Source organism: Panthera pardus, unplaced genomic scaffold (genome assembly GCF_024362965.1).
Source record: "Panthera pardus isolate Hobbes unplaced genomic scaffold, ASM2436296v1 HiC_scaffold_13, whole genome shotgun sequence".
Classification (NCBI taxonomy): Eukaryota; Metazoa; Chordata; class Mammalia; order Carnivora; family Felidae; genus Panthera; species Panthera pardus.
Genome location: NW_026526688.1, coordinates 133,019,837 through 133,045,534, shown reverse-complemented (window position 1 = coordinate 133,045,534; position 25,698 = coordinate 133,019,837). Strand labels below are relative to the sequence as shown.

Sequence of the window (25,698 nt, the reverse complement as noted above, 5' to 3'; positions counted from 1 at the left end):
AGGGTATTTTCCCTTTTACTGAAATCTCTCACACAAACTGTTGTATACTCTGGAGAGGAGCCCTTACTCCCCAAGGGACACTGAAACCTTATATTGCCCTCCTGTACCTAAAGGCAGCTTTTGGCTCTTTCCTTTAAAAGTAGATTTCATTACTCAGCCATGAAAAAGAATGAAATCTTGCCATTTACAACGAAGTGGATGGAGCTTTGAGTGTATTATACTAAGTGAAATAGGTCAGAGAAAGACAAATATCATATGATTTCACTCATATGTGGAATTCAAGAAACAAAACAGATGAATGTAGGGGAAGGGAAAGAAAAAAAAAAGAGTAAGCAAATCAGAAGAGACTCTTTTTTACTCTTAACTACAGAGAACAAATGGAGAGTTGCCTGAGGGAAGGTGGGTGGGGGATGGGCTAACTGGGTGATGGTAAAGGAGGGCACTTGTGTCCAGCACTGGGTGTTATATGTGAGCGATGAATCACTAAATTCTACACCTGAAACCAATTTTACCATATAAGTTAAGTAACTGGAATGTAAATTAAAACTTGAAATAAAAAAATAAAATTAAAAAAAGTATATTTCATTTATGTAGTATACACACAAAATGGAATGTTATTCAGCCTTCAAAAGTATAAAAATTTGAGGGGAGCCTGGGTGGCTTGGTCGGTTAAGCGTCCGACTTCGGCTCAGGTCATGATCTCATGGTCCGTGAGTTCGAGCCCCGCGGCGGGCTCTGTGCTGACAGCTCAGAGCCTGGCGCCTGTTTCAGATTCTGTGTCTCCCTCTCTCTCTGCCCCTCCCCGTTCATGCTCTGTCTCTCTCTGTCTCAAAATAAATAAACGTTAAAAAAAAAAGTAAAAAAAAAAAAAGTATAAAAATTTGACACATTCTACAGCATAGATGAACCTTGATGATATTAAGCTTAGTGAAACAAGCCAGAAACAAAAGGACAAATATTGCAAAATTCTAGTTATTTGAAATACCCAGCATAGTCAAATACACAGAGACAGGAAGTTGAACGGTGGTTGCCGAAGGCTGGGGGAGAGGAGGCTGGGGAGTAATTGTTTAAGGGGTGCAAAGTTTCAGTTTGCAATGATGAAAAAGTTCTGGAGATGGCCAGGAGAGGTCATTTCATAACGACGTGAATGTACTTAACACAACTAAACTCAACACTTAAAAATGGTTAAATGGAAATTTTTGTTATACATACTTTCCCACTATAAAAAAAAAGTTTCAGTAAGTATATTGCACTGATTCTTTGGGTCTGTACAAAGTTTGGTTCTTATTTGGAACAGATTTTGCAATTAAACTCCATTTGCCATGTATTCCATTTGCAGAGATTTGCTTAGTACTGGTCGGCTCTGTCAATGCACAGAGTGGGTGCTGGCAAATATGCCCTTCCTTTACACTGGCAGTCACACTTTTCCTACTTCCCTGGTCTTCCTCACTTAGGGCCAAGGTTGGCACTCCACACCTTCTGAACTATGCCAGAAAAGATTTTATTTATTTATTTATTTATTTATTTGGAATTTATTGTCAAATTGGTTTCCAAACAACACCCAGTGCTCATCCCAACAGGTGCCCTCCTCAGTGCCCTTCACCCACCCTCCCCTCCCTCCCACCCCCCATCAACCCTCAGTTTATTTTCAGTTTTTAAGAGTCTCTTAAGTTTTTTTTTTAATGCAAGAAATTTAAGTTTAAAATTCTGCCAGGAAAAATTTTAGACAGCCTCCATATTCATTTGGTGAGAAGTAAAAAATAAGCAGATCCTTAACATTTTTCTCAGCCCAGTGGAACTGCTAATCATTCTTCAAGATTTCCCGTGTTAACCTTTTTTCCTAGTATGTTGGATGCAGTTCTCAATTTTTAATCCTGGGCTCTCCTTTAAGTCCTTACTAATCCTTTGTCCTCTATCCCTACAACTAAAACTCTGTTCATTACCTAGACTACTAAACTTCTATAAGTTTTTCTGATTATTTCCATTGCTTTTTCCCATTCATTAATTCACTTCTCCATTTGATAAAGTCTTTGAGTATATACTAACTAGGTGCTCAGCACTTTCTATAAATTTATCTTCACAGACTTATCTAATGAGGCATGGGGGTGAGAATGGTCAAGAAATGTGAGAATATCTACATTAAGCAATAAGGAATTCATGGCATGAATCTCAGTAGAATAAGAAAGCTGAAGCCACCACTAATCCCTCCTGAAATTCATGCTCCTTTTTTATGGACCTCAGGACGAGTAGGAAGATGGAAGACTTCTGCCCTGAGTAGGATATCTTTAGACCTGGCTAACCTTGCTGCTTGACTTAATCTGAGAAATTATCTCTGGGACAATTTGTCTTTGAACCCTGGAGGAAGAATTTGATCTGGCCCCTCCCTGCTTCCTGCTTGTTCTGAAAACAATCTGAAACTCTCTTTTTTCATTCCTTCTCCACTGAGCCACCAGCCCAGAAGTCTCTAGGATCTGCTGCCTGGATGGACTGCTTGAAATTTCCACTCTACTCTCCTCCCCAGTCAGGTTTAGTGGTTCTCAGACTTTCATAATTTTAAAATATGCAAAATTTCAAGGGAAGTGGACTGTGGTGTATATACTGAACCAGGACTGCCAATCTTTTTTTTTTTTTTTTTTTAATTTTAATGTTTACTTATTCTTGAGAGAGAACAAGCAGGGGTGGGGCAGAGAGAGGGAGACAAGAATCCGAAGCAGGCTCCAGGCTCCGAGCCGGCAGTGAAGAGCCAGACAAGGGGCCTGAACTCACAAACTGCCAGACCATGACCTGAGCCCAAACCAGATGCTTACCCGACTGAGCCACCCAAGCATCCTGGACTGCCAATCTTTTATGTGGCAAATAAGGACATTAAAACTAACACAGTTTTATATATATATATATATATATATATGTATGTATATATATATATATGAAGGATATAATCCCAAAATTGTTGAAGGCTTATTTAAATGAAATAAACTTAACATAATAAATACTACATTATTCTTGATTTTCTGCCACTTCCCTTACTACCTCTCTGGCCTACAAAACCAGCATCATCTCTTGTTTGGATTACTGCGGGTCTCCTAACCGCTCTCCCTGCCCCCCAGCAGCCTAGAATCTGTCTCAAAATCCTCCATTGGCTCTCCCAGGAAAAGCCAAAGCACAAAAAATAGTTTACAGGAAACTTTATGATCTGGAGCTGCTGCTACTTAAGTTTCTAGACCAGCACTGTCTCATAAAAATATAATGTGAGCCATGTACTTAATTTCAATTTTTCTGCTAGCCACACCTGAGAAAATAAAACTTAATTTAGTAATATGTTTTATTTAACTGAAAATAATCCAAAATATTATTTTGGAATATTTATTATTATAATGAAATATTCTATTTCAATATGTAATCCACAGAAAAGCTGTAAGATATTCAACATACTTTTTTTCATACTGTCTTTGAAATCCTGTGTGTATTTACACCTATATCACAATTCAGATGAGTCACATTTCAAATGTTCAACAGCCACAAGTGGCTAGTAGCTACTACTAACCATTGTGTTGGAAAGCACAGATCTAGACTTTTCTTTTACTTCTCTCCTTTCCCTCACTCTGTGCCAGGCTTTGCATTTGCTGATCCCTTTCTGCAGAGATAGGTGAGGGGCTCGTTGCACCCTCAGCCTCTTCTGATCTTGACTCAACTATCTCCATCTCAGTGAGGTTTTGTGTATAAGATCAACACGATCCCTGTCCTCCACCTACCATACAAAGTCCCTCTCCCCTTTCACACTTTTTCTTTATACTTATCACCATTCAGCCTTTACATAGTTTATTATACAGCATGTCCTGTTTATTGTCCCTAGTTCATAAGGTTTGTGTTTTTCTCACTGCTGTGTCCTCAGTTCTGCATTAGAACAGTGTCTGGCAGATAGTAGGTGCTCAATAAATACTTGTTGGATAAAAGCACTTGACTCCAAAGCAGAAAAAAATTGTACAAATGGGCACAGGGCATTGGGAGTCATTAACACAGATGTGTAACCTAATACTTATACCTGAATTCTTCAATGGTAGCTTAAACTTCACTTTGTGAATAAGAACTAATGTGTGTTTACCATGTGCCAAATGCTTTGTGCATGCTATTGCTAAATGCTATGTGCTAAATGCTAAATGCTTTGTGCATGCTATTTGGTATATCTGCTACTTGGTATAATTTAAGGCAAGTACTGTTATTTTATTCCTTTTACAGAAAAGGAACCTAAAGCTCTATGAAGTTAGAAGGTAGCTTGTGAAGAAGTGGAGAGCTCTGCTGAGTCTGACCATACCAACCTGCCAGACATTCACCACCAGTGACCACATCAGATTGGACTGGGCCTCGTTTGTATCTTTCATTGCACATAATTATTTAAAGTCTATTTTCCCTATGAGATTGAAGGCAGGGGACCCTATGTCCTGTTGGGCACTGTGTTCTTAACCATCTATGCAACAGATATTCAAAAAATGCTTGTTGATTGCTATCTCAATCACACACTCATTGGATGAACTCTCATCTAAACTTGCAATCCCTAAATTCTTGTTTCAGCACTGGGTGTTGCCTAACGTGTAAGGGATGGCATTTCAGGCCTTCAGGTGCCTTCTGGAAATCTCTCTGCCATCTACCATTGGCCAAATAAAAGATTAGATTCAAAGTCCTCCTCTCTTCCTTAAGCCTACACCTATTCTTGTAAAACACTGTGTACATTGAAGAGGTTTTTTTCTTTTCTTTCTTTTAAATTTTTTATTTTGTTTTATTTTTAAAGTAAACTCTATGCCCGATGTGGAGTTTGAACTAAACGACTCCGAGATCAAGAGGCACACGCTCTGCCGACTGAGCCAGCCAGGCACCTCAAAGACTTTTTTCTTTTATATCGTTTTTAACAAAAAGATAATTTTAAAAATTACTTTTGGCAACTGCTATGATCCAATAATGTTGCTTTCTGTTGGCTATCTTTTTAAACCCACTTATCTCAGTAATGGACAGGATTTTTTTTTCTTAACGGGTGCAAAACTCTTACTTTTAATAGACTAGTTTAAAAAGATTATTTTCCCCATCTGATTAAGATAGAAGGGTCAGCGAAATCAGGCCTTGGAGGAGATTACAAATTATTTTCAGGGCAAAAGGAAGTATATGTTTACAATGCCAAATTAGTGATGGGTAGTAACTGGGAATCCTATATTGTCTAAGTCCATTTATCCTGTAATCATAAATACATTAATGAATCTATAAAATACCAATAGTAGTTTTTTCTACCTACTTTATAGAGATGCCTGAAGGGGATGTTGCCTACAGAATGCATCCCTGTCTACAGATCAAAGGTGCCAAAAAGTAAAACACAGTGAGCACTATTACCTTATTTATATCCCACAGAACCAGTTTGCTTTTAAGTTTGGCAAATTCATAGGCAGTTAGTCTCCCAATTCCGTGTCCAGCTCCAGTAATCAGGACGATTTCTCCAGTAACTGATTTTCTCTTCTTAGGAATGAAAAGCTTCAGAAGCGACTCTAAGCTGAAGATGATCAGTAAGGGCAGAAGCTGAAGACACTGCAGAAAGAATTTCATCCTTTTTGTTGCTGCGAGCTTTTGGTGTGTTTCCTTTCACCAATCACTCTAAATTGCTTCTGGAGGGCTGTTCCGTCCAATACCAGAGAGAATAAAAGCAAAAGCAAGGAAGGGCTCCTTTATCAGGGAGAAACAACCAACTCTGAAACCTTTCCTTCCGCTGGGCTGGGCTTCGTTCAGCCTTTCACAATTGGCTCTGGCTGCAGTGCGGAGCTGCTGCTCGCCAGCTCAGAAATCTGGGAGGGACAAAGTCCGGAGGAGGGCAAGGCTTCCCCTTCTGGTCCTATTTGACCCACTACCTCCGGGTCTCGAGAGCCGACCATCTACGCTTAGCTGCCGCCTGCTTTCCTCTCAAAGTTACAAAGATAGCTGACAGTGTCCCTGGCCCGGGTCTGAGGCTTCTTTGAAACTTGATGCCCATCATTAGCGAAGGGATGCAAATGTAGTTTCCTGTCTTGAAAGGAACGTGGAGAGAGGGATCAGTTGTTCCATACCTTCCAAACCCGCCCCGAAAAATTATGCTGCCTCACATTTTAGTTTGAACTAAGCTCGATTCCCGGAGAGCAGAGAAAATGTTGTCTTTTCAAGGACAGCAATAATCAAGGTCCAGGAAAAATCAGATCGTATCATAGGGGATTGTTTCCACAAGGAAGATCAGTATATTTTTTTTGGATAACCTTTTTCACTCAACCTGTTAGAACTTGGAAAAAAAAAAAAAATATATATATATATATATATATATATATATATTACACTTTGGTAATTGCATCTTTATCCAGGTTAATAAATCATTGCCTCCAGAATGAATAACAAAATAGAAAATCACCTTGCATAAAGATTATCTATGTAATTTTTGGTTTAGTAGCCTATTTATATAAGTATTTTTAAAAATCCTAGAGATTGGTTACTGAAAAAAAAGACCCAACTCTGGGTTTCTGTGCAGTAAGAGCTTAATAATTGTCTGTTACATGTAGTTTTTCAATTCAGTTTTTGACAGTAATTGAATTTAGGCTTTTTGTGAGACACTATAGTACTTTGAAAAGAGGCTTCAGTCATGTCGGTGACAGATGGTCACTATATTTATATTTATACTTATATTTATATTGTTTATACTTATATTTATATTTATATATTTAAGAAGCCGGAAGGGGTGCCTGGATGGCTCAGTAAGTTAAGTGTGGGGCTTCTGATTTCAGGTCAGGTCATGATGTCACAATTCATGAGATGGCGCCCCGCAAGGGGCTCTGTGCTGACAGTGTGGTCTGCTTGGGATTCTCTGTCTGCCTCTCTCTGCCCCTCTGCTGTTTGTGTGCGGGCTGGAGCACTGTGCTCTCTCTCTTTCTCAAAATAAATAAAGACTTAAAAATAAATAAATAAGGGGCACCTGGGTGGCTCAGTGGGTTAAGCGTCTGACTTCGGCTCAGGTCATGATCTTGAGGTTTGTGAGTTTGAGCCCCGTGTGCGGCTGTGTGCTGACAGCTCAGAGCCTGGAGCCTGCTCCCGATTCTGTGTCTCCCTCTCTATCTGCCCCTCCCCTGTTCACACTCTGTCTCTTAATAATAAATAAACGTTAAAAAATTACAATAAATAAATAAACCTTAAGAAAATAACAGGCAGGAAGATCACAAAAAATTGAAGTTCACAGGGCACCTGGGTGGCTCACTTGGTTGAGTGTCAGAATTTGGCTCACATGATGATCTCTCTGTTCGTGACTTCGAGCCCCACATGGAGCTTGCTGCTGTCAGTGCAGAGCCCACTTTAGATCCTCTGTCTCCCTCTTTCTACCCCTCCCCTCCTTGCACTCGCTTTCTCTCAAAAATAAACATACATTAAAAAAAAAAAAAGACTAAATTCTCCTTTGGTCCCACCAACATTTCCCCCTTGAGAGCAAAACATTTTCAGCAAGAAGCTAAATGCTTACCTACACATTTGTATAATGTCAAGAAATAATAATAAAAAAAAAGTGAAGTTCACAAAGAATTCACACTCCTATCTATCATCTGCAACTTTTTATTATTGCCCTTAAATCCACATTTATGATAGTACAGAAAGGTTACAGTTTCCAGAACTTTTTTCCACATATATTATCTCATTAGATTTTTTTTAAAGCCTCTTAGGAACTAGAGAAGAAAGCTATTTATTTCCCCATTTTATAAGTAAATAGATCAGTTAGATTAATTTTTTAAAGTTCCCACAGCAAGTAAAAGCATAACTGGGTTAGATGCAGGGTGAGGATTTGTCAAACGTTTTTGCCCAATACGTATACAAAGAAATCACATTTTACGTGTGTGTGTGTGTTTACTTTCATATATGTTGACTTTCATACATATTCAGGCTCTTTCTCTAACATTTTCTATTGAGAAAATTGTATTTAAAGAGAACTGGGTAGTTTTGACCCACAAAGTTGACCAGAGCTTCCCTGGTGTAGGGAAAAAACCCAGTGTTTTCAAATAGTCACACCTGAATCCCATATGTGTATGTGACTTTACCTCCCTAAGGATGTTTCCTAATTTGTAAAATTGGGATGTTACTAATACTTAACCCTACAAGATTCTTGTGAAGTTCAAATGAGTTAACATAAAGCACAGTATTCTATCAACTGTATGTAAGTTATAATTTACACTAATATAATTATAATGTGGATGGTTTTGTGAGTGATAATTAGCTACTAATTTGACACAGTGGCAAAGTGTGATTTTATATGTTTGTGGTTTTTAAAAATGCCTTTCATTAGGAGAGTTTAAAATGTTTTCTGTGTGCAGCATCTTAATTTCAGGCTACCCTTCTAGCTGTTGAAATGGCATTTGAAAAAGCGAGAAAAAAAAGGTAAGGATGTGGAGCGTTTCAACGATGTTTTGAGCAACGATGTCTTGAGTAGGCATTGTGCTAAGTGATTCACATATGCACACTTCATTTTCTCTTCCCAACAGTCTTAAGAAGTAGGTTTGATGAGATGTCTATTATATGAATAAAGAAACAAAGGATGACCTGAGCACACAGTATGAATGGAAGAGTTGGAATTTAGACCTAGGCCGTTATCACTATGTTATATTTCCTTCTTTTTTTAGGGCAAAGAAGAAAAGCTAAGCCAACCATAAATCACTTTGAAAATTCAAAAGAATCAAAACTCCTACTACTCATAATACTTCCTATTATTCATAACTCCTACAACATTCATAACACCTCCCTCTCATACCATTAGGTAACTTAATCCCTAATAGGCATTTGAGCACAGCTATTAAAACAAGGATTTTTTAAAAATATAATTTATTGTCAAATTGGTTTACATACAACACCCAGTACTCATCCCAACAAGTGCCCTCCTCAATGTCCATCACCCATGTTCCTCTCTCCCCAACCCACCCCCCCCCTTTAACCCTCAGTTTGTTCTCTGTGTTTAAGAGTCTCTTGTGTTTTGCCTTCCTCCCTCCCTCTCTGTTTGTAACTATTTTTTTCCCCTTCTTTTCCCCCGTGGACTTCTTTTAAGTTTCTCAAGATCCACATATGAGTGAAAACATATGCTATCTCTCTTTCTCTGACTTACTTCACTCAGCATAATACCCTCCAGTTCTATCCATGTTGCCACAAATAGCAGGATTTCATTCTTTCTCATTACCAAGTAGTATTCCATTGTATATATAAACCACATCTTCTTTATCCATTCATCAGGTAATGGGCATTTAGGTTCTTTCCATAATTTGGCTATTGTTGAAAGTGCTGCTACAAACATTGGGGTACACCTGCCCCTATGCATCAGCACTTCTGTATTCCTTGGATAAATTCCTAGTAATGCTGTTGCTGGGTCATAGGGTAGGTCTATTTTCAATTTTTTGAGGAACCTCCACACTGTTTTCCACAGCGGCTGCACCAGTTTGCATTCCCACCAACAGTGCAAGAGGGTTCCCGTTTCTCCACATCCTTGCCAGCATCTATAGTCTCCTGATTTGTTCATTTTAGCCACTCTGACCGGTGTGAGGTGGTATCTCAGTGTGGCATTGATTTGTATTTCCCTGCTGATGAGTGATGTTGTGCATCTTTGCATGTGTCTGTTGGCTATCTGGATATCTTCTTTGGAAAAGTGTCTAAAAACAAGGATTTTGAATTCCTGCCATTTTTTTTTTATCAGCTATGTGATACCTGGTTAATTATTTACCCTCCCCTGAGGTCTCAGTTACTTCATCTGTAAAATGGGTATAATAGCAGCTTGGTTGAGTAAATGAGATATTTAAAAAGCATACAGCATGACACCTTACATACAAATATACTTAATGAATGATAGCTATTACTGTATCTTAACCAGCCATCAGTAAGAGGTTTATGTTTGCAAGGCTGGCTCTGTAGAATGCTAGTGGATTCAGAAGGAAAGGTCGCTGTACTTATCAATTATACAGGCCAATAAAGAACAGTCACTTTTCTTTTTCCCCGTTATTCTAAAGAACACTGAGGAAGAACACTCAGAAATGATTGCCAGACTGTGCTAAAGGAGGTAATTCCAATAGTTTTTCAGTCATTCTGGGATAGAAGCCTTCATACTTGGTTCTGAAGTCTGAATTTTAGAGCTGGAGGGTGTCAGAAATTAACCTGTCCAAGCATATTTTTTTAAAAAGTCATGAATCTATGAATTCAAAGTAATGACTATATCTGGTTTAAAAATGGCTCAAAGGTGGGGCGCCTGGGTGGCTCAGTCGGTTGAGCGGCCGACTTCGGCTCAGGTCATGATCTCTCGGTCCGTGAGTTTGAGCCCTGCGTCGGGCTCTGTGCTGACAGCTCAGAGCCTGGAGCCTGTTTCAGATTCTGTGTCTCCCTCTCTCTGACCCTCCCCTGTTCATGCTCTGTCTCTGTCTCAAAAATAAATAAACGTTAAAAAAAAAAGGTTCAAAGGTGCAGATAATAAAAAGACACAGTTCTGAGTCCCACCCTTGTCTAATTCTTCAGGTGAACTCCTTAAAAAAAATTTTTTTTTTACATTTATTTATTTTTGAGAGACAGAGACAGACAGAGAACAAGTGGGGGAGGGACAAAGAGAATGAGACACAGAATCTGAACTAGGTTCCAGGCTCTGAGCTGCCAGCACAGAGCCCAACACAGGGCTTGAACTCACAAAGTGTGAGATCATGACCTAAGCTGAAGTTGAGCCACCCAGGTGCCCCAGATAAACTACTTGTAATCTATTTAACCATCTCTTGCAGAATTGATTCCATGCCTCTAATAAAAGCTTACAGTGTCATTTCTTGGTTAATCAATAGTAGACATTAAAAAAAACTTCTTTTGTATTTATTTATTTATTTTTGAGAGACAGAGAGAGACAGAGCACCAGCAGGGGAGGAACAGAGAGAGACAGACACAGAATCTGAAACAGGCTCCAGGCTCTGAGCTGTCAGCACAGAGTCCGAAGTTGGGCTAGAACTCACAAACCATGAGATCATGACCTGAGCTGAAGTCAGACATTCAACTGACTGAGCCACCCAGGTGCCCCAATAATAGACATTATTAATTGATTTTCTTCTATGACAGCTGAGGATGTAGCTCACTTATTCCTCCCCTAACACCCTTCTCCTTATATATTCCCAATATAAATTATGTTACTATCCTTACTACTTTTGTTTGGTCATATTTAAAACTTTTACACTTTTTATGTCTTATTTATGCCACTGTATGATGAAACTTTCAGTTTCCCATTCTGTAAAAGGAGGGTAAGCCCTATTTTTTTCCTCAGGAGTCCATTCCATTTCTACCTCCCAATTTCTAATACCTGGTTTACTTTCAAATGCTCAGGACTTATCATGCTGACTTTCTATTTTGTAACTGTAACATTTTCTGTGCTTGGTCTATGGTTGATTCTGAAAGGTAAAAGTCAACAGATAGTATTTACATTCTTGTGACTAAACAGTGGCCTTCGTTAGCAAAAGGCTCTTACTAGCGTAACTGGGACAGACTGGATCAGAAGAAATCACTGTCATCTCGAAACTATTCACCCTTGGCCTTTATGAAATCTGAGGCAGCATAACGTTAAAGCAAAAACTCTGAAATTAGGTTGGAATCCAGCTCTGTCACTCTCTAGGTGTGTGATTTTGAACAAGTCATTTAAATTCTTTGTTTTAATTTCCTTCAGCATGCATTAACTTATTAGGAGACAGGACCGGTGGGTGTGACGTTTCCACTGATTGAAAGAACACAAATGATATGAAGAAAATTCTTGCCTCAAGCAAAGAAAAAGAGGAAAGTAGGCTTCTTCTGACCCAGGGGTTTATGGAAAAGGAGAGATAATAGCAGTGAAGGTAAGTATTAAGAATGTAATAACTTGACTTCGACTCCAACCCCTACCCCTATATTACAGTTTGTCCAGTTCCAACTTTTATAATACCTATTTCTCTGTGTTGTGAGGAATAAAGTTTCCTACAGTATTAATGGCTTTCTGTTGCACTTGGGATAAACTCCTAATTCCTTACCACAGACCATTAAGCCTTATATGATTTGGCTCTTGTGTCAAGATTTTTACATAAAATAAACCCGACCATTGTAGTTTAGTCAAATAGGGGCTTATTTTCCTTATTAACCCAGAACCACGCTATGCAGGACTTGTGCAACTACTTAAGGAAGTCATAAAAAACTCAGTCTCCTTCTTATACCCAATTCTGCCATCTATATGTGTGGCTTTTGTCAATAGGATCTCAAGATGGCTGCTCCTTCTCTAGGAAATGTGCCCTCCCTTCAAGCAGGAATAAAGGAGGGAGGGGAAACTGTGAAGGGTTACTAGTTCCTGCTAAATCAGCCAGTCTCTTTTGCCCAGGAAAATAATGGCCTTCCTAGAAAACCCACACAGTAGGCTACCACATTCATCTCATTGGCCAGGAAGGGTCCTGTGGCCCCTTTAGCTTCAGGGAGCACAGGGAGGTAAGTTTTTAACCAGACACATTTCTACATATGACATGGAAGAAGGGAGAATGAATAAATGGGTACTGGGAAGCAGAGGGCTATGTCCAGCATACTGGCCCACCTCTCTGGCTTCACTGCAGATCATACTTTCCCCAGTTTACTACTATGCTTTAGCACATTGACCTTTCTGTTCCTTGATTATGGCCAAACCCTTTCCTACCTTAGAGATGTTGCACTTGCAGTCCTCTCTGCCTGGAATGCTCTCTACCCAGCTTTTCCAGTGGCTGGCAGCTTCATGTCCGTAGATGTCTCTCAAATGTGACCTCCTCAGAAAAGTCTTTGCTGACACACTTCTCCTGTAATATAGTTACTCCAGCCTCAATTATTATTTTACACAGTAAGTTGTCTACTTCCTTCATAATATGCAATTCCTAGTTGGCTTAGTTATTTATAGTTGATTTATCTCCCCTAGAAAGTAAGTTTCATGAGAGCAGGACCTTGTTCATCTTGTTCCCAACTTTATTCCTGCCACCCAGGGCAGTGCTTGGTAAATAGTAATTAATCCATAAATATTTGTTATATAAAGAAATGGACAGAAAAAGGGGGAAACAGTTGGGATTTTTTTTTTTTTTTGAAGTTTTAAGCTTATTTGAGAGAGAGAGAGAGAGAGAGAGAATGTGAGTGAGGGGCAGAGAGAGAGGGAGAGAGAATCCTAAGCAGGCTCCACGCTGTCAGCATGGAACCCAAAGAGAGGCTCGAATTGTAAGATTATCACCTGAGCCAAGATCAAGAGTGAGACACTTAACTGACTGAGCCCCCCCAGGCGCCCCAACAGTTGGAATTAATAGTCACTCTTATTTTTAGCATATGTAAAATTGATATCAGTAATTACATACACTGCTTTCCTATTTCAAAACATTCATTAGGTAGCTTAGTTGGTAAAGCTTCTGACTCTTGATTTTGGCTCAGGTAGTGATCTCACAGTTGTGAGATCAAGCCCTGCATCGGGCTCCACGCTGAGTGTGGAGTCTGCTTGGGATTCTCTCTCTCCCTCTCTCTCTCAAAATAAATATTTTAAAACATTCTTTATTGAGGATCTTTTGCCTGTCTAACTATTGTAAGAAGCCCTTAGAGTTGGTATGTGGTTACTACATTAAAAAAACAACAAAACCTTCACTTCTCTCTACTTAAATTCTAATGATACCCATTTAATTTGGGATGTGGATAAATGGATGGTAATATAAAACAGTAAATATTCGAGATGGCATTTGGGTTCTACCCAAGAGTGGACTACAGGGCATGCTCACTAATCTAGCAGACTCTAGTACATGTCCCTGCAGGAAGGAACCCTGGAGACCCACTATCTGAGCTAATTATGGTACAGTCCTAGTACCAAGAAGTTGGTTTTGCTTGCATAGTTGTATAGTTCTTTAAGCTAAGTCTGCTCCAATCTCTCCTTAAGGAATGTAGAGGTAGAGGGGTGCCTGGGGGGCTCAGTCAAACAACTGACTCTTGATTTCAGCTGAGGTTATGATCTCAAGTTTTGTGAGATCAAGCCCTGCATCGGGCTCTGTGCTGGTAGTGTGGAGCCTGCTTGGGATTCTCTCTCTCCTGTCTCCCTGCCTCTCCCTAAAAAATAAATAAAAAAACATTAAAAAAAAAAAAAAAAAAAAAAAAGGAATGTGGAGTTAGAAAACCAGAGCTTGAAGAACTTTCTATGAGAATTCCTTCCTGTCTCTTGTTCCTGGTCAGAGGTTTTGTAGCACACTGCCTTCTCTTCTTCCTAATGACATTTCAGAGGGGCTGAATCTTTTAAACAGAGCCTAATTACATTTCCAGTTTAAGCAGAGTTTAATGGCTGTCAATGACAAGAAGGGCAAAATTTATCCGACCAGAGGAAGACATGTCCAGATATTTATTTTTAAAAAAGCAAACACACTTTAATAATAGTACTAGAAGAACTGCCAAAAAATAAACAAACCTAGATACTAGTTAAAGCAGTAAGGACACATTTTATTCAGTAATACTATTGTATGAATGAACTCAACTTCCCTGAAATAGAAGGCTGGAGGGTGCTAAGGGAAAGACACTGAGGGGTGTTAAGGGGCTGAGTTGATGATTCATGTGAGTAGGCCACCTGAGATGAAAGAAACTTCTATCTTTACCATAAGAGGCAGCAGTGCAAGTTGAAGAAAGATGCCCACTAAAGTTAGGCCCTTATGCTTTCACAGGCACTGGGAACTAACACAGAGTTATCTCCCTGAATGACTGCATTTCAGAGTGAAGATTTCTCAGATCCTTGAGGAAACAGTTCTGGCTGGTAGATTTATACATCACAAAGGTCAGGAAAAATATTTGTAACTCCAAGTCTAAAGAAATTGCTCTAAGAGAGGGGTCTAGGTTACTATTTGCCTATTGCAAGGTTTTTTCCTGGAATAGTCAATTCTCCTTAGCTTTTCCATGCAGGCATCTTAAGGGGGTCTCGGATTATCCTGGGGACAAAGCCTTAAACTGCTAGAAGCCATACTGGTTTCGCCGAGTCTCTTAGTGCAGAGGTTGTGATGGAGCTGTTATATGCCAAGAGTTCTGCATTCTGCAGTCATCAGAATACTTGTAAAAGTTTGATTAATCTGGTTTTTGAGACAAAATTTTACAATGTGTGTCTATACCACACCATTGAGATTGTATGTTATGTACTTAAAAGTTGAGTATTTGCCACATTAATAAAATAATGAATATAAAAGATGAAAGCCAGATTACAAACTGTTTTAGACAATCTGAATTACCAGTTTTCAGCCTGGCAGTTTAATTGTTGCCCCTTGTTTGTGCTGGGTGTTGCCTTGTATTCCTGCTCCAAGCTGCGTTCTTGGCTCACAGCTGGTTTACTCCTCCACAGGTTTGCTAAGGTCACATCCGGCAAAGCCTTGTCAAACTTAGCATTTGCAGTCAACAACTTGGTGAAAAAGGAAGAGAAAGCCTTAGGTGGATTGCGAATCTCTTAACTACCTCCTTTTCGGGCAACCACTTATTATTCAGATACTAGGTCCTCCATGGTTCACTACAAGAGCTGCTTGTAACTCCTTCCAGCCGATTAAAAAAAACAAAAACAGGTAAACAACGTTCAATCCCTTTTTTTACTTTCTGCATTCCTCTCCCGCCCCCGTTCCAGCTCCCCACCTTCTTTTGTTTTCTCCTTTTTCTTCAGTTTTCCGGGTACATTTTCCCTCCGCCCAGCCCCAAGTACGCCTGCGCACACTGAGACGTCAAAGATCGCGAGCGCTGCGAGCTCGGCACTGTAGTTGCTTTACGGCGGGGTCGTAAAGTGCGGTCACTGGGGTCCGCGTCGCTGCTACGCAGCGGCAGGCGCTGGGAGTGACCAAGTGCTCAGCTGATTTGGTTGCCTGCGTCTCACTGTTGGAAGTGGGGGATTATTTGGGGAGGGCTCCTGGTTTTGTGTATTTTTGAGAAGAATGTAGATAGTCCTTTCCTGGAACGGGAGAGCGGCCCAGTCCTAGTGCCCGCTAATACTAGGGGCTGTGGAGCGGACGGAGGTTGTGGCCCTACCTAAGCGTGACCTCGCTCCGCGAAGCCGCCCGCGGGGCGCTGATGGCCGAACGCATTCTGGGAAAGACTTTAGCCACCGTGTCTCTCTCTGTGGCCTTGGCCTCTGTGACTGTCAAGTCCTCGGGCTGTTGCAGCATTCCGGCGTGCAGGTATTCCCCCTCCTAGTGCTGCTCGCTTCTTCTGAGCCCTTGCGTATGGGTGGGAACCAGCGTCCAGTGCTGCGGATTCCATAGGCTTTACTTGCGTCCAGGGTTTTTATAGTTGTATTTACGTTTTCAAAAAGGCTCCAAAATGTTTTATCTGCCTTTTGAGGAAAGCTAGTGGTAGCGATATTTCTTGGTGTCTGATATTGAAACTTGCCATCCTGCCTAAGCCACCAACGTTATTGTTCTCCGAGAGTTTGGATGTGGTGGTGTCCCGTGTCACTTTTTTTCGGATTAATACTTAAAATATTAAAATTAATACATGCATAAAGCTTAAAGAAGTGAACAGTAGAAATGGTGTAAAATGAAAAGTATAAGTTGTCATTCCTCCCTTCTACCTCTTATTTCAAATGTAGATATCTTTATCATCTACCTCTTTTTCTTGTTTTGCCAACTCGATAAATTTAAGGTTTTTTGTATCTCACACTGCCTCCTACGTTTTTTCTGTTTTTTTTTTTTCTTCTCTTAATTCATCAGTAAACACGGTGTCCTAGATATTATATTAGGCACATAGTAATGAACGAGTTTTATGAGGCTGTCCCTCATTAAAAAAAGGAGTGGTTTTTAAAAAAAATTCCTGTTTGGCATGTCATGTTTCCTTTTGGCACAAAGAAATTCTCTTATATTCCTTCCCCGCCCCATTTTTGTCTTGTCCCTTTTTCTCTGGAACTCCTGTGATAGTTGTTGTACCTTCTGGATTGAATCTCTTCTCTTTTTCTCTCATTTTACATTCATCTTTTTGTACGATGTTCTTAGAGATTTTACTCAAATTTATCTTCCAGATTACTAATTCAGATTTAAGTCCTGTGCATTGTTAGTCATTTCTTCTATTGAATTGTAAATTTTGACAACCCTTTTTTCCCTGTAATTGCTCTTTTTAATAGCAGCCTTTTCTTATTTTATGGATATAAAGGTTCCTGAATCTATAAAAACAGTCATCAAAATAAAAAAAAAGTACCTTCTGTTTCTTGAATTATCTGTTATAGGTCATGGTTCTGTTAATTTTCAGTACTTTTGCCTTCTGTTTTTTCTCATATATCTGGCGGACACCGGTTTTTCATTTATATTTTGATTCATGTAGGTAATAGGTATTATTTTCTCTAAACGGGATGATTGATAGAATATTGGTGTCATGTGCCAGGGCACGTAGACTGGAAGGTTTCAGTTGAAGGTGTGTGAGCAGGTAACAGGTGGACAGGCTGGGAATCCTCCTCTTTCCCGTTTCTTCCAGACTAGCAAATTCTCTGCTGAGCATAGCTGCCTTAACTTTATTTCCTAGTGTGAACTGTAGTCCTATTAAGCCTAAATTGGTGCTATATTCTCTAACACCAATATTCACAGTAGAGGTCCTAATCTTTCATTTTAACTTTGGGCTTTATCCCAGGGGCAAACGTAACTGTTGCTAACTTGTTATTTGGGGAAGGAGGACTGATTTCCATGTTACTGTCCCGCTGCCCATGACATTTGGGCCCACTTATTTCAAGCCTAAAACCTCTCAGCCCTCCTTTTATAGGAATGGCATCTCTCATTCACTCTCTTGTGCATATTTTCAAATATAGTTTGTTTTACTTTGGTTTTTGGTCAGTATGAGTCCATTTACTATCTGTCTTCCTGAACAATTTCTTATTCACTGATGGTATCCTATTCTCTCTCCTGCCGTGGATTTTGTTGCCTTTTATACATCTTTATCACTTTTCAGTAAGTTTTGGGGAGGGAAGGAATAAACATCTATGCTTTTTATAATGTAACGTGGGTCAACCAAACTCCTATTAAAAAACGTAAAATTAAAAAAAATTACAAAATATTCTAGTTAAAGACAAAAAAATCAAACTGTAAATTTTTTATAAGACTATTATTTACTTTTGAGAGACAGAGAGAGGGGGGGAATCCCAGGCATGCTCCATTCTATCATCATCAAGCCCCATGTGGGGCTCAATCCCATGAACTGTGAGAGCATGACCTGAGCTGAAATCAAGAGTCAGACACTCCACTCACCAAACCACCCAAGTGCCCCCAAACTATATTCTTTGGAAGTGATGAATACTGTTTTTGATAGATGCTGCTAGAATAATGTAAAATTGCTTGGCAATTATTTTTCATTTTTATAATGCTGGGAACCCTAGGTGAACTGGGCTATATCTAAAACTAGTGACTAATTACTGACTTTCAAGAAAAAGCCAAAAGTTAAGCCAACAAGTACGTGTTCAGTGTTGGTATCTTATATTGCAAGGCATTCTGGAAGAGGTGTAAGACATTTATCATTGAGAATTTTACCACTCTCAATTTGGGCAAATCCAGAAAGTCAGAATTTTGCAGTTGATTTTTGTGATTTGCCTCAATGGTTACAAATGTCTATTTTCTAGAAAAAAGTGATAGAACATAAAGATGTAGGGAGTGCTTTCAAATTTTCCAATAGCATCTATCAGTGACATGTGGAGAACAGTGTGTATTTTATTCCTGTGAAGACTTACAAATGTGTAAGCTAAAAATGAAGTCAGGATACTGTAGCCTAATCTTAGGAGCCTGGAATTCGAAACCAACTTGTTTGGTATTGGATCCTGATTCTGCTATCAGTTGTGTGAGCTTGGTAAATTTATGTAGTCTTTCTGGGCCTTAGGGGTCTTATTTCTAGAATAAGGATAATAGTATCTAACCTTAAGAGTTGTGAGGACAAATGAGTATGTATTATAGCACAAGAACAGTACCTTGCACATAGCATGCACTATATACATTTAGTTACTATCATGGCTATTAGTATTATTGTAAATTTGCTTTATTTCAAAGCACCATATCGATGTTGTATTTCTTCAAGTTTGACCATTTTGGGAACTTTTTTTTGCTTTGTGAAATGAACTTTATAAGCTATTGAATTCTCACGTGCTTGGTCAGGTGTATTTCTTGCACCAATTCATTTGTGTAATAAAAGAACCTAGGCTGTATATGTATATATTACATTTATTCTTGTTCTGTTTCCTTTTGGTGTATCATGTTTAAACTGCGGATATAGTAGCAGCTTAGCACTTCTCAATGTGGTAAGATAGAGTCTGAACTTTTACTGTTTTTTACAAGTTTTTAAAATTAAATTTGTTTTGGAAAAGTAAACAATTAGGCATGTAAGTTTCTCTTGTCAGAGTGGGTAGCAGATTTGTGCTTGCTGAACAGAGAGTCTCCTACTTGGGAAAGAAATTTGGTACTTGGTTGGCATAGACTGGAACAAAATCAGTGTTTCCTGTTCAGCATCTCATCAATACTCTTACTTTACCCCTAAACCATGAAAAGTAACTAATTTTATAATAATTCATTAGATAGTAGGTCTCCATATGTAAAATTTTGCCTTTTTTTTTAAGTTTATTTATTTTGGGACCAAGAGAGAGAAAGAGCATGTGTGTGCACAGGGGAGGAGCAGAGAGAGAGGGAGAGAGAATCCTAAGCAGGCTACCCTCAGCATAGATCCCTGAGATCATGATCTGAGCCAAAATCAAGAGTCTTAAGCTCAACTGACTGTGCCACCCAAGCACCCCATATAAAATTTTGCTTTTTAAAACACACATACCTGAAATCTGTTTGCCACTTTTGGTAAATACATGTGTTCCGTATCTGTTCCCTTTTATTGAGTATGAGTTTAGGGTGGGTGAGGAAGATCTTATTTTGAGAGTTCATTGTTTGGATTTCCAACGCTGTGGCAACTTAGGCATGTACAGGTCATCATAACCTGAAAATAATGATTCTACCACTTTAAAAAATTTTCTTTTTAAATGTTTTATTTATTTTTGAGACAGAAAGAGACAGAGCATGAGCAGGGGAGGGGCAGAGAGAGAAGGAGACACAGAATCCGAAGCAGGCTCCAGGCTCTGAGCGGTCAGCACAGAGCCCGATGCGGGGCTTGAACTCATGGACTGTGAGATCAGGACCTGAGCTGAAGTCGGATGCCTAACCAACTGAGCCACCCAGGGGCCCCATGATTCTACCACTTTTAATAAAAGTAGTCACATGTCAAGTGTTCTCCCACCTCACACTCATGAATAGACTTTTACTGTTTAAGTTTTCCCTGATTGTTGGCTATTTGACAGTACTTCACAGATGCAAGGTGAGCATAAGATGAAATAGCAATTGTTTCAAAGTTTTTAAGTGGGATAAATGGAACAGTTGAATTACATATAAAGCTATAGACAAACAATATGAAAGAAACCGTTTAGGAAGAAGAAAAGCTTGATAGTTTCTTAAAAAAACTAAATATACTCTTAGCATATGATCCAGCAGTTGCCCTCTTTGGATTTATTCAAATGTGTTGAAAAATTAGATCCACACAAAAACTTGCATACTTACGTTTACAGCTGCTTCATAATTGCTGAAACTTGGAAACAACCAAGATGTTTTCCAGTAGGTGTGTGGATAAATAAACTGGTATACACAGACAACAGGATATTACTCAGCTCTGAAAAGAAATGAGCTCTTAAGCAATGAAAAGATGTGGAGAAACCTTAGATGTACATTGCTAAGTGGAAGAAACCAATGTGAAAGGGCTACATACTGTGTGATTACAACTACATAAGGTCTTGGAAAAGGCAAACCACTGGAGACAGTAAAAATATCCTTGGCTGCCAGGGGTTGGACAGGTAGGGGTGAACTGGCAGAGCTCAGGATTTTTAGCACAGTGAAACTATTACACTATAATGGTGGATTCATGTCATTATACGTTGTTCAAACTAGTAAATGTACTGAGAGAATGAAACCTAGTGTAAACTGTGGACTTTGGGTGATAATGTGTTATTGTAGGTGAATTGATTGAAACAAATCTACTCTTCAGTGGGGCATGTTGATAGTGGGGGAGGCTGTGTGTGTGGGTGGGGGTTAGGTATAAGGGGTGGGGCTGAGGATATTTAGGTGTACTTTGGGCTCAATTTTACTGTGAACCTAAAACTATTCTAAAAAAGTCTATTTAAAAAAGGGCAAGTAGGACCCCCTTGGCTACTTCTTCAATTTACACAGAGACAGGTAAATGGAAAATAAAACACATACCGCTCTTGTTAAAAAAGGTTGACAGAGTCTGGGCGCCTGGGTGACTCAGTCCTTTAAACGTCTGGTTTCGGCTTAGGTCATGATATCACGGTTTATGAATTTGAGCCCCACATTGGGCTCTGTGCTCCCTGTGCGGAGCCTGCTTGAGATTCTCTTTCTTTCTGTTCCGTCTTCTCTCTCTCTCTCTCTCTCAACAAATAAACTTAAAAAAAGTTGACAAAGTCAGTGAAAGGATAGTGTTTCAAACAAGAATGGTGTATCAAAAGATTGATTAAAGGAGGTCTTGGGGAAATTTTGATGAAGGCTTTTAATATTTTTGCCAAAATTATCCCTTATGATTTGACTGTGAAGGTAAAAGCAAAGGTTGCTGTATTATGCAGTTACATAAGTTTCTTAATTTTTTTTTTTTAATTTTTTTGTTCTAAGGCTTAGTGTATAGATTTGGTTATAACTTATTGAACTAAAATGTTGACATTTATTTTCATAATTTAAAATTTCATTTTAAAAGGTGAAGCTACATTTTCAAACTCTTTTTCACTACGGTGAAAATTTGTTTGGTCTCTAAAGTGGCCTTCCTCTGTTACTTTCATGTGAGGAAGGACTTCTTGCATCTATGGTTGGCGGGGCATTATGCCAAACAAGGGATATAATGTTTAGCTAAAACAGGTGTGCTCCTTGTTCTCCATTTGTTTACAGTCATGTGGCACCCTAACAAGTATAAAATCACAATCGTAATTCAATGAAGAAAAAGAAAATAGAACTCTGATAGCATGTAGCAGGGAGAACTTATTTCTCCTAGTAGTTAATGAGGAAGACTTGCTTGAGGAAGTGAACTTAGAAGTTCACTGAAGGAAGAATGTAGGTTAGTAAGGTAGAGGAGGAAGCTGTTGCTGGTCAGGCCATGTATGGAGAGGGAATGTGGGCATTTTTAGGCACTGACAGGTCATTTGGCAAAAGCACAAAGGAGTGAGGTGGAGGGTGATAGGCAGTACTTATAGGTCAAGTTAAGAATTTAATTTTTTGGGGGGCACCTGGGTGGCTCAGTCGGTTAAGTATTCGACTTCGGCTCAGGTCATGATCTCACAGTTTGTGAGTTCAAGCCCCGTATCAGGCTCTGTGCTGTCAGTTTAGAGCCTGCAGCTTGCGTTGGATTCTGTGTCTCCCTCTGTCTCTTCCCCTCCCCCACTCTCTCTCTGTCAAAAAATGAATAAATGTTAAAAAAACTTAAAAAAAAGAATTTAATTTTTTTAAATAATTTTTTTCTATGCAAATATAAATACATAAATTGACCTAAATGCATAAATGTGATCACTCGTACTTCCTTTTACTGGTATGTTCGGGTAGTTTTCTTTTTCTTTCTTTCTTTTGCTCACTTCCTTTTCTCCTCTCTTTTTCCTGTTGTTAAAAAGCAGAATTCAGCCAAGTAAATTGAGAGATCTAATAGACTTAATGATTTGTGAATTGCGCAGCATGGGGTCTAGCAAGTAGAGGGGAGTGAGGAGGTGTTAAAATGGAAGGTTTTTATAGAAAGGAAGTGGAGGCAAGAAAGTTATTAGCACAAGAAAAGGATTGTTCCAGCCTAGGTTGCTTTTCCTTAGGGGGTAGAGGAGGGGGTGTTACTTTGAGGATTACCTCGTCTACCTTTGGGAGACAGAGAGGGCCCAGGTGGCAGATTACCTCATTAGCTGATTAGACTGGTAAAGACTACATTTTTGGTGGAGGTTGAAGCTGCGATTAGATTAGGTATTAAGACTCAGTTTGAGGACTTGGCCTAAGTGACACCATTTTGGGCCAGTAGTTTTCTTTTTAACACTTTCTTATCCCTTCTTCCAAACCTCTTCCCTTTCAGAAAAAGGGTGAAGGGGAGAGCCACCCCCCTGTTTTCTTCCCTCCACCTTTTCCCTCCTTCCCTTCTTCCTCCCTCCCCTTTACTTGTCTTTCCTTCTTCTACCCACATTCACACCACATTCTCTAACCCATATTAAGAACTTGATGATATGGATCCTTTTATATTATTCCCATGCTCGTGAAACAAATAGTATAGACATTTGCAGTAGGCAAAATAATGGCTCCTAAAGATGTCCACATCCTAACCCCTGAGACCTGTGAATACTTTGCCTTACATAGCAGAGAAGACTTGACACATATGATTAAAGTTAAGGACTTTGAGATGGAAAGGGTATCTTGGCTTTTCCATGTGGGCACAATCTAATCATGAGTTAAAAAAGATGGAAAAATGTTTCCAGCTGTGGTCAGGGAGGACTATACTGAAAAAGGATCAAAGAAAGATTTGTTGTGTGTTTTGAAGGAGGAGGGAGGGAACTGTGAGCCACAGAATAGGGGTGGTTTCTGGAAGCTGGGAAGGGCAAGCAAACGGATTTTTCTCTAGAGCCTCCAGAAAGGAATCCAGCCTTGACAACTTGTTGATTTAACATTGGGTGCCACAATGATGCCGTTTTAAGTGTTGGGGTTCCGAGTGTATGGCCAAGAAAGAATTCTTGAGACTTCTTCGGTGCAAAAAGGTGATTTTATTAAAGCACAGGGACAGGATCTATGGGCGGGAAAAGCTGCCCCAGCATTGTGAGGAGAGACTGATTATATACTTGGGAATTGGGGGAGGTAAAGTCAAGGGAAGTTCCCAAAGGGATTTTCAAATGCTCAAAAAGACTCAAAGGATACTGGAGGCCTAGATTGTCCTGCTGAGGTTATTTTTCCCTCTAGCAAAGCATTAACATTAAGATGTAGGGAGTTCCTGGAGAAATGTTATACTCTGCCTGCCTGAAGTAGTTGTTGATAGGCTGCAGGTTATCAGGAAATTTAATTTTATCTGCCATTTCTTTCTGCCTTTGTTTCCCACATCATTGTGAGACCTGTGTCTGACTTATAACCTGTAGAACTGTAAGATAATAATTTTGCATTGTTTTCAGCTGCTGAGTTTGTGGGAGTCTGTTATGCAGCAATAGAAAACTAATAACATTATGTACATACTCTTAATTAAATATGTACTTATTTTTTGTTACTGCTTTTTAAAAATGGGATCATATTATACATACTATTCTCCATCTTTTCCTTTTCAACAATACCTTGTGAAAATACTGACAAATTACTTTATGTCATTATTTTTAATAGCTACTTAATGTTTAATTCATGGTGTGGCTCTTCTAAACCATCCCCATATTATTATGCATTTCTTTTACTTCCCATTGAACACTGCTGAAATAAGCATCTTTTATATATATAACTGTTTCGTTGTTGTTGTTGTTTGTGGGATAGATTACCAGGAATGAAATTACTGGGTTGAAGGATATAAATATATTAATCATTGTTGCCAGATTGCTTCTGAGAAAGTCAGTAACAGTTCACATCTCTACCAGCAATATTTGGGAGGTGGTGTTAACCTTTTTGAAGGTTTGTCAGTCTAGTTGGTAAGAAGAATTTAATGTTACTTTAATTTTCATTTTTTCATTGCTAGTAATTATAAATCATCTTTTTAAAAAATAATCTTTTAATGTTTCTTGGCTCTTGGATCTGCTTTTCTGTAACTGTTTAGTCCTGTAATTTGCCCAATTTTCTATTCCAGTTTAGCCTTTTCTTGCAATTTGTAACAATGCTGTATATTATAGATATTAATCCTTTGAATGTCATCTATATTACAGTCTATAGTTTGCCTTTCCCCTCTGTTGATTGAGTCATTAGTGCACAGCAGTTCTTAATTTTGATGTAGTCCAATTTATCTTTTTCTTTGTTTCCTGTGCTTTTGGTTATATCCAAGAAATTATTGCCAATTTTAATGTCATGAAAGTTTCCCTGTATGTTTTCTTCTACGAGTTTTATAGTTTTAGGTTTTATGTTTGGGTCTTTGAACATTTTGAATTAGTGTTTGCATGTGCTATAAAGTAAGGGACAATCTTCATTTGCAGGTGCATGTCTCATTTTCCCAGCACCATTTGTTGAAAAGACTGTCCTTTCCCGTTGAATAGTCTTGGTGCCCTTGTTGGATATCATTTGACCATATATGTGAGGTTTTATGTGTGAGTTCTCTGTTCTATCCCACTGGTCTCTATGTCTGTCTTTATGCCTGTATGATACTGTTATCATTACTGTAGCTTTGCAGTAAGTTTTGAAATTAGGAAGTATGACACCTTCATTGATATGCCCAAATTCGAAAGACCCCCAAGAACAAACCACCAGAGTCCAGAGTCAAAGCCAAGCGGCAAGGGTCGTTTATTGCAGGTTCGAACCCGGACCTCCGCGCACCTCGTTACAGGTGACGCTAAGAGGTCCCGAGCGAGGGTCTTACAGCTTCTTTTATAGACAGGCACAAACAAGTTAGGGATTTTTCGAGGTTACAGAGCTGTTATTGGTTGACATTTAAATTTGAACACTCAGCAGAACTTGATTGGTTCCCGCCTTTTTTTCAAACCACTCAGAACTTGATTGGTTCCCACCT

General features: G+C 39.1%; 2 protein-coding genes across 12 annotated transcripts in view; one reads left to right on the top strand and one right to left on the bottom strand.

Annotated features, from left to right (window-relative positions):
* HSD17B11 (hydroxysteroid 17-beta dehydrogenase 11) overlaps window positions 1-5,746 on the bottom strand; it is a 34,942-nt gene extending 29,196 nt beyond the window's left edge. The window contains exon 1 of the mRNA XM_019464981.2: window positions 5,377-5,746. Within this exon, the coding sequence (XP_019320526.1) occupies window positions 5,377-5,586 (210 nt within the window). The 5' untranslated portion in view covers window positions 5,587-5,746. The remainder of the gene's footprint in view (window positions 1-5,376) is intronic.
* A 10,048-nt stretch (window positions 5,747-15,794) lies between these two features.
* Window positions 15,795-25,698, top strand: part of NUDT9 (nudix hydrolase 9) — a 101,430-nt gene continuing 91,526 nt past the window's right edge. For all 11 annotated transcript variants that reach the window (XR_002084540.2, XR_002084539.2, XR_008421731.1 and 8 more), the window contains exon 1: window positions 15,795-16,175. Coding sequence is in view for 5 of the 11 variants with exons in the window: in XM_019464888.2 (XP_019320433.1) it covers window positions 16,069-16,175 (107 nt within the window). In the remaining 6 variants the exon portion in view is untranslated. The remainder of the gene's footprint in view (window positions 16,176-25,698) is intronic.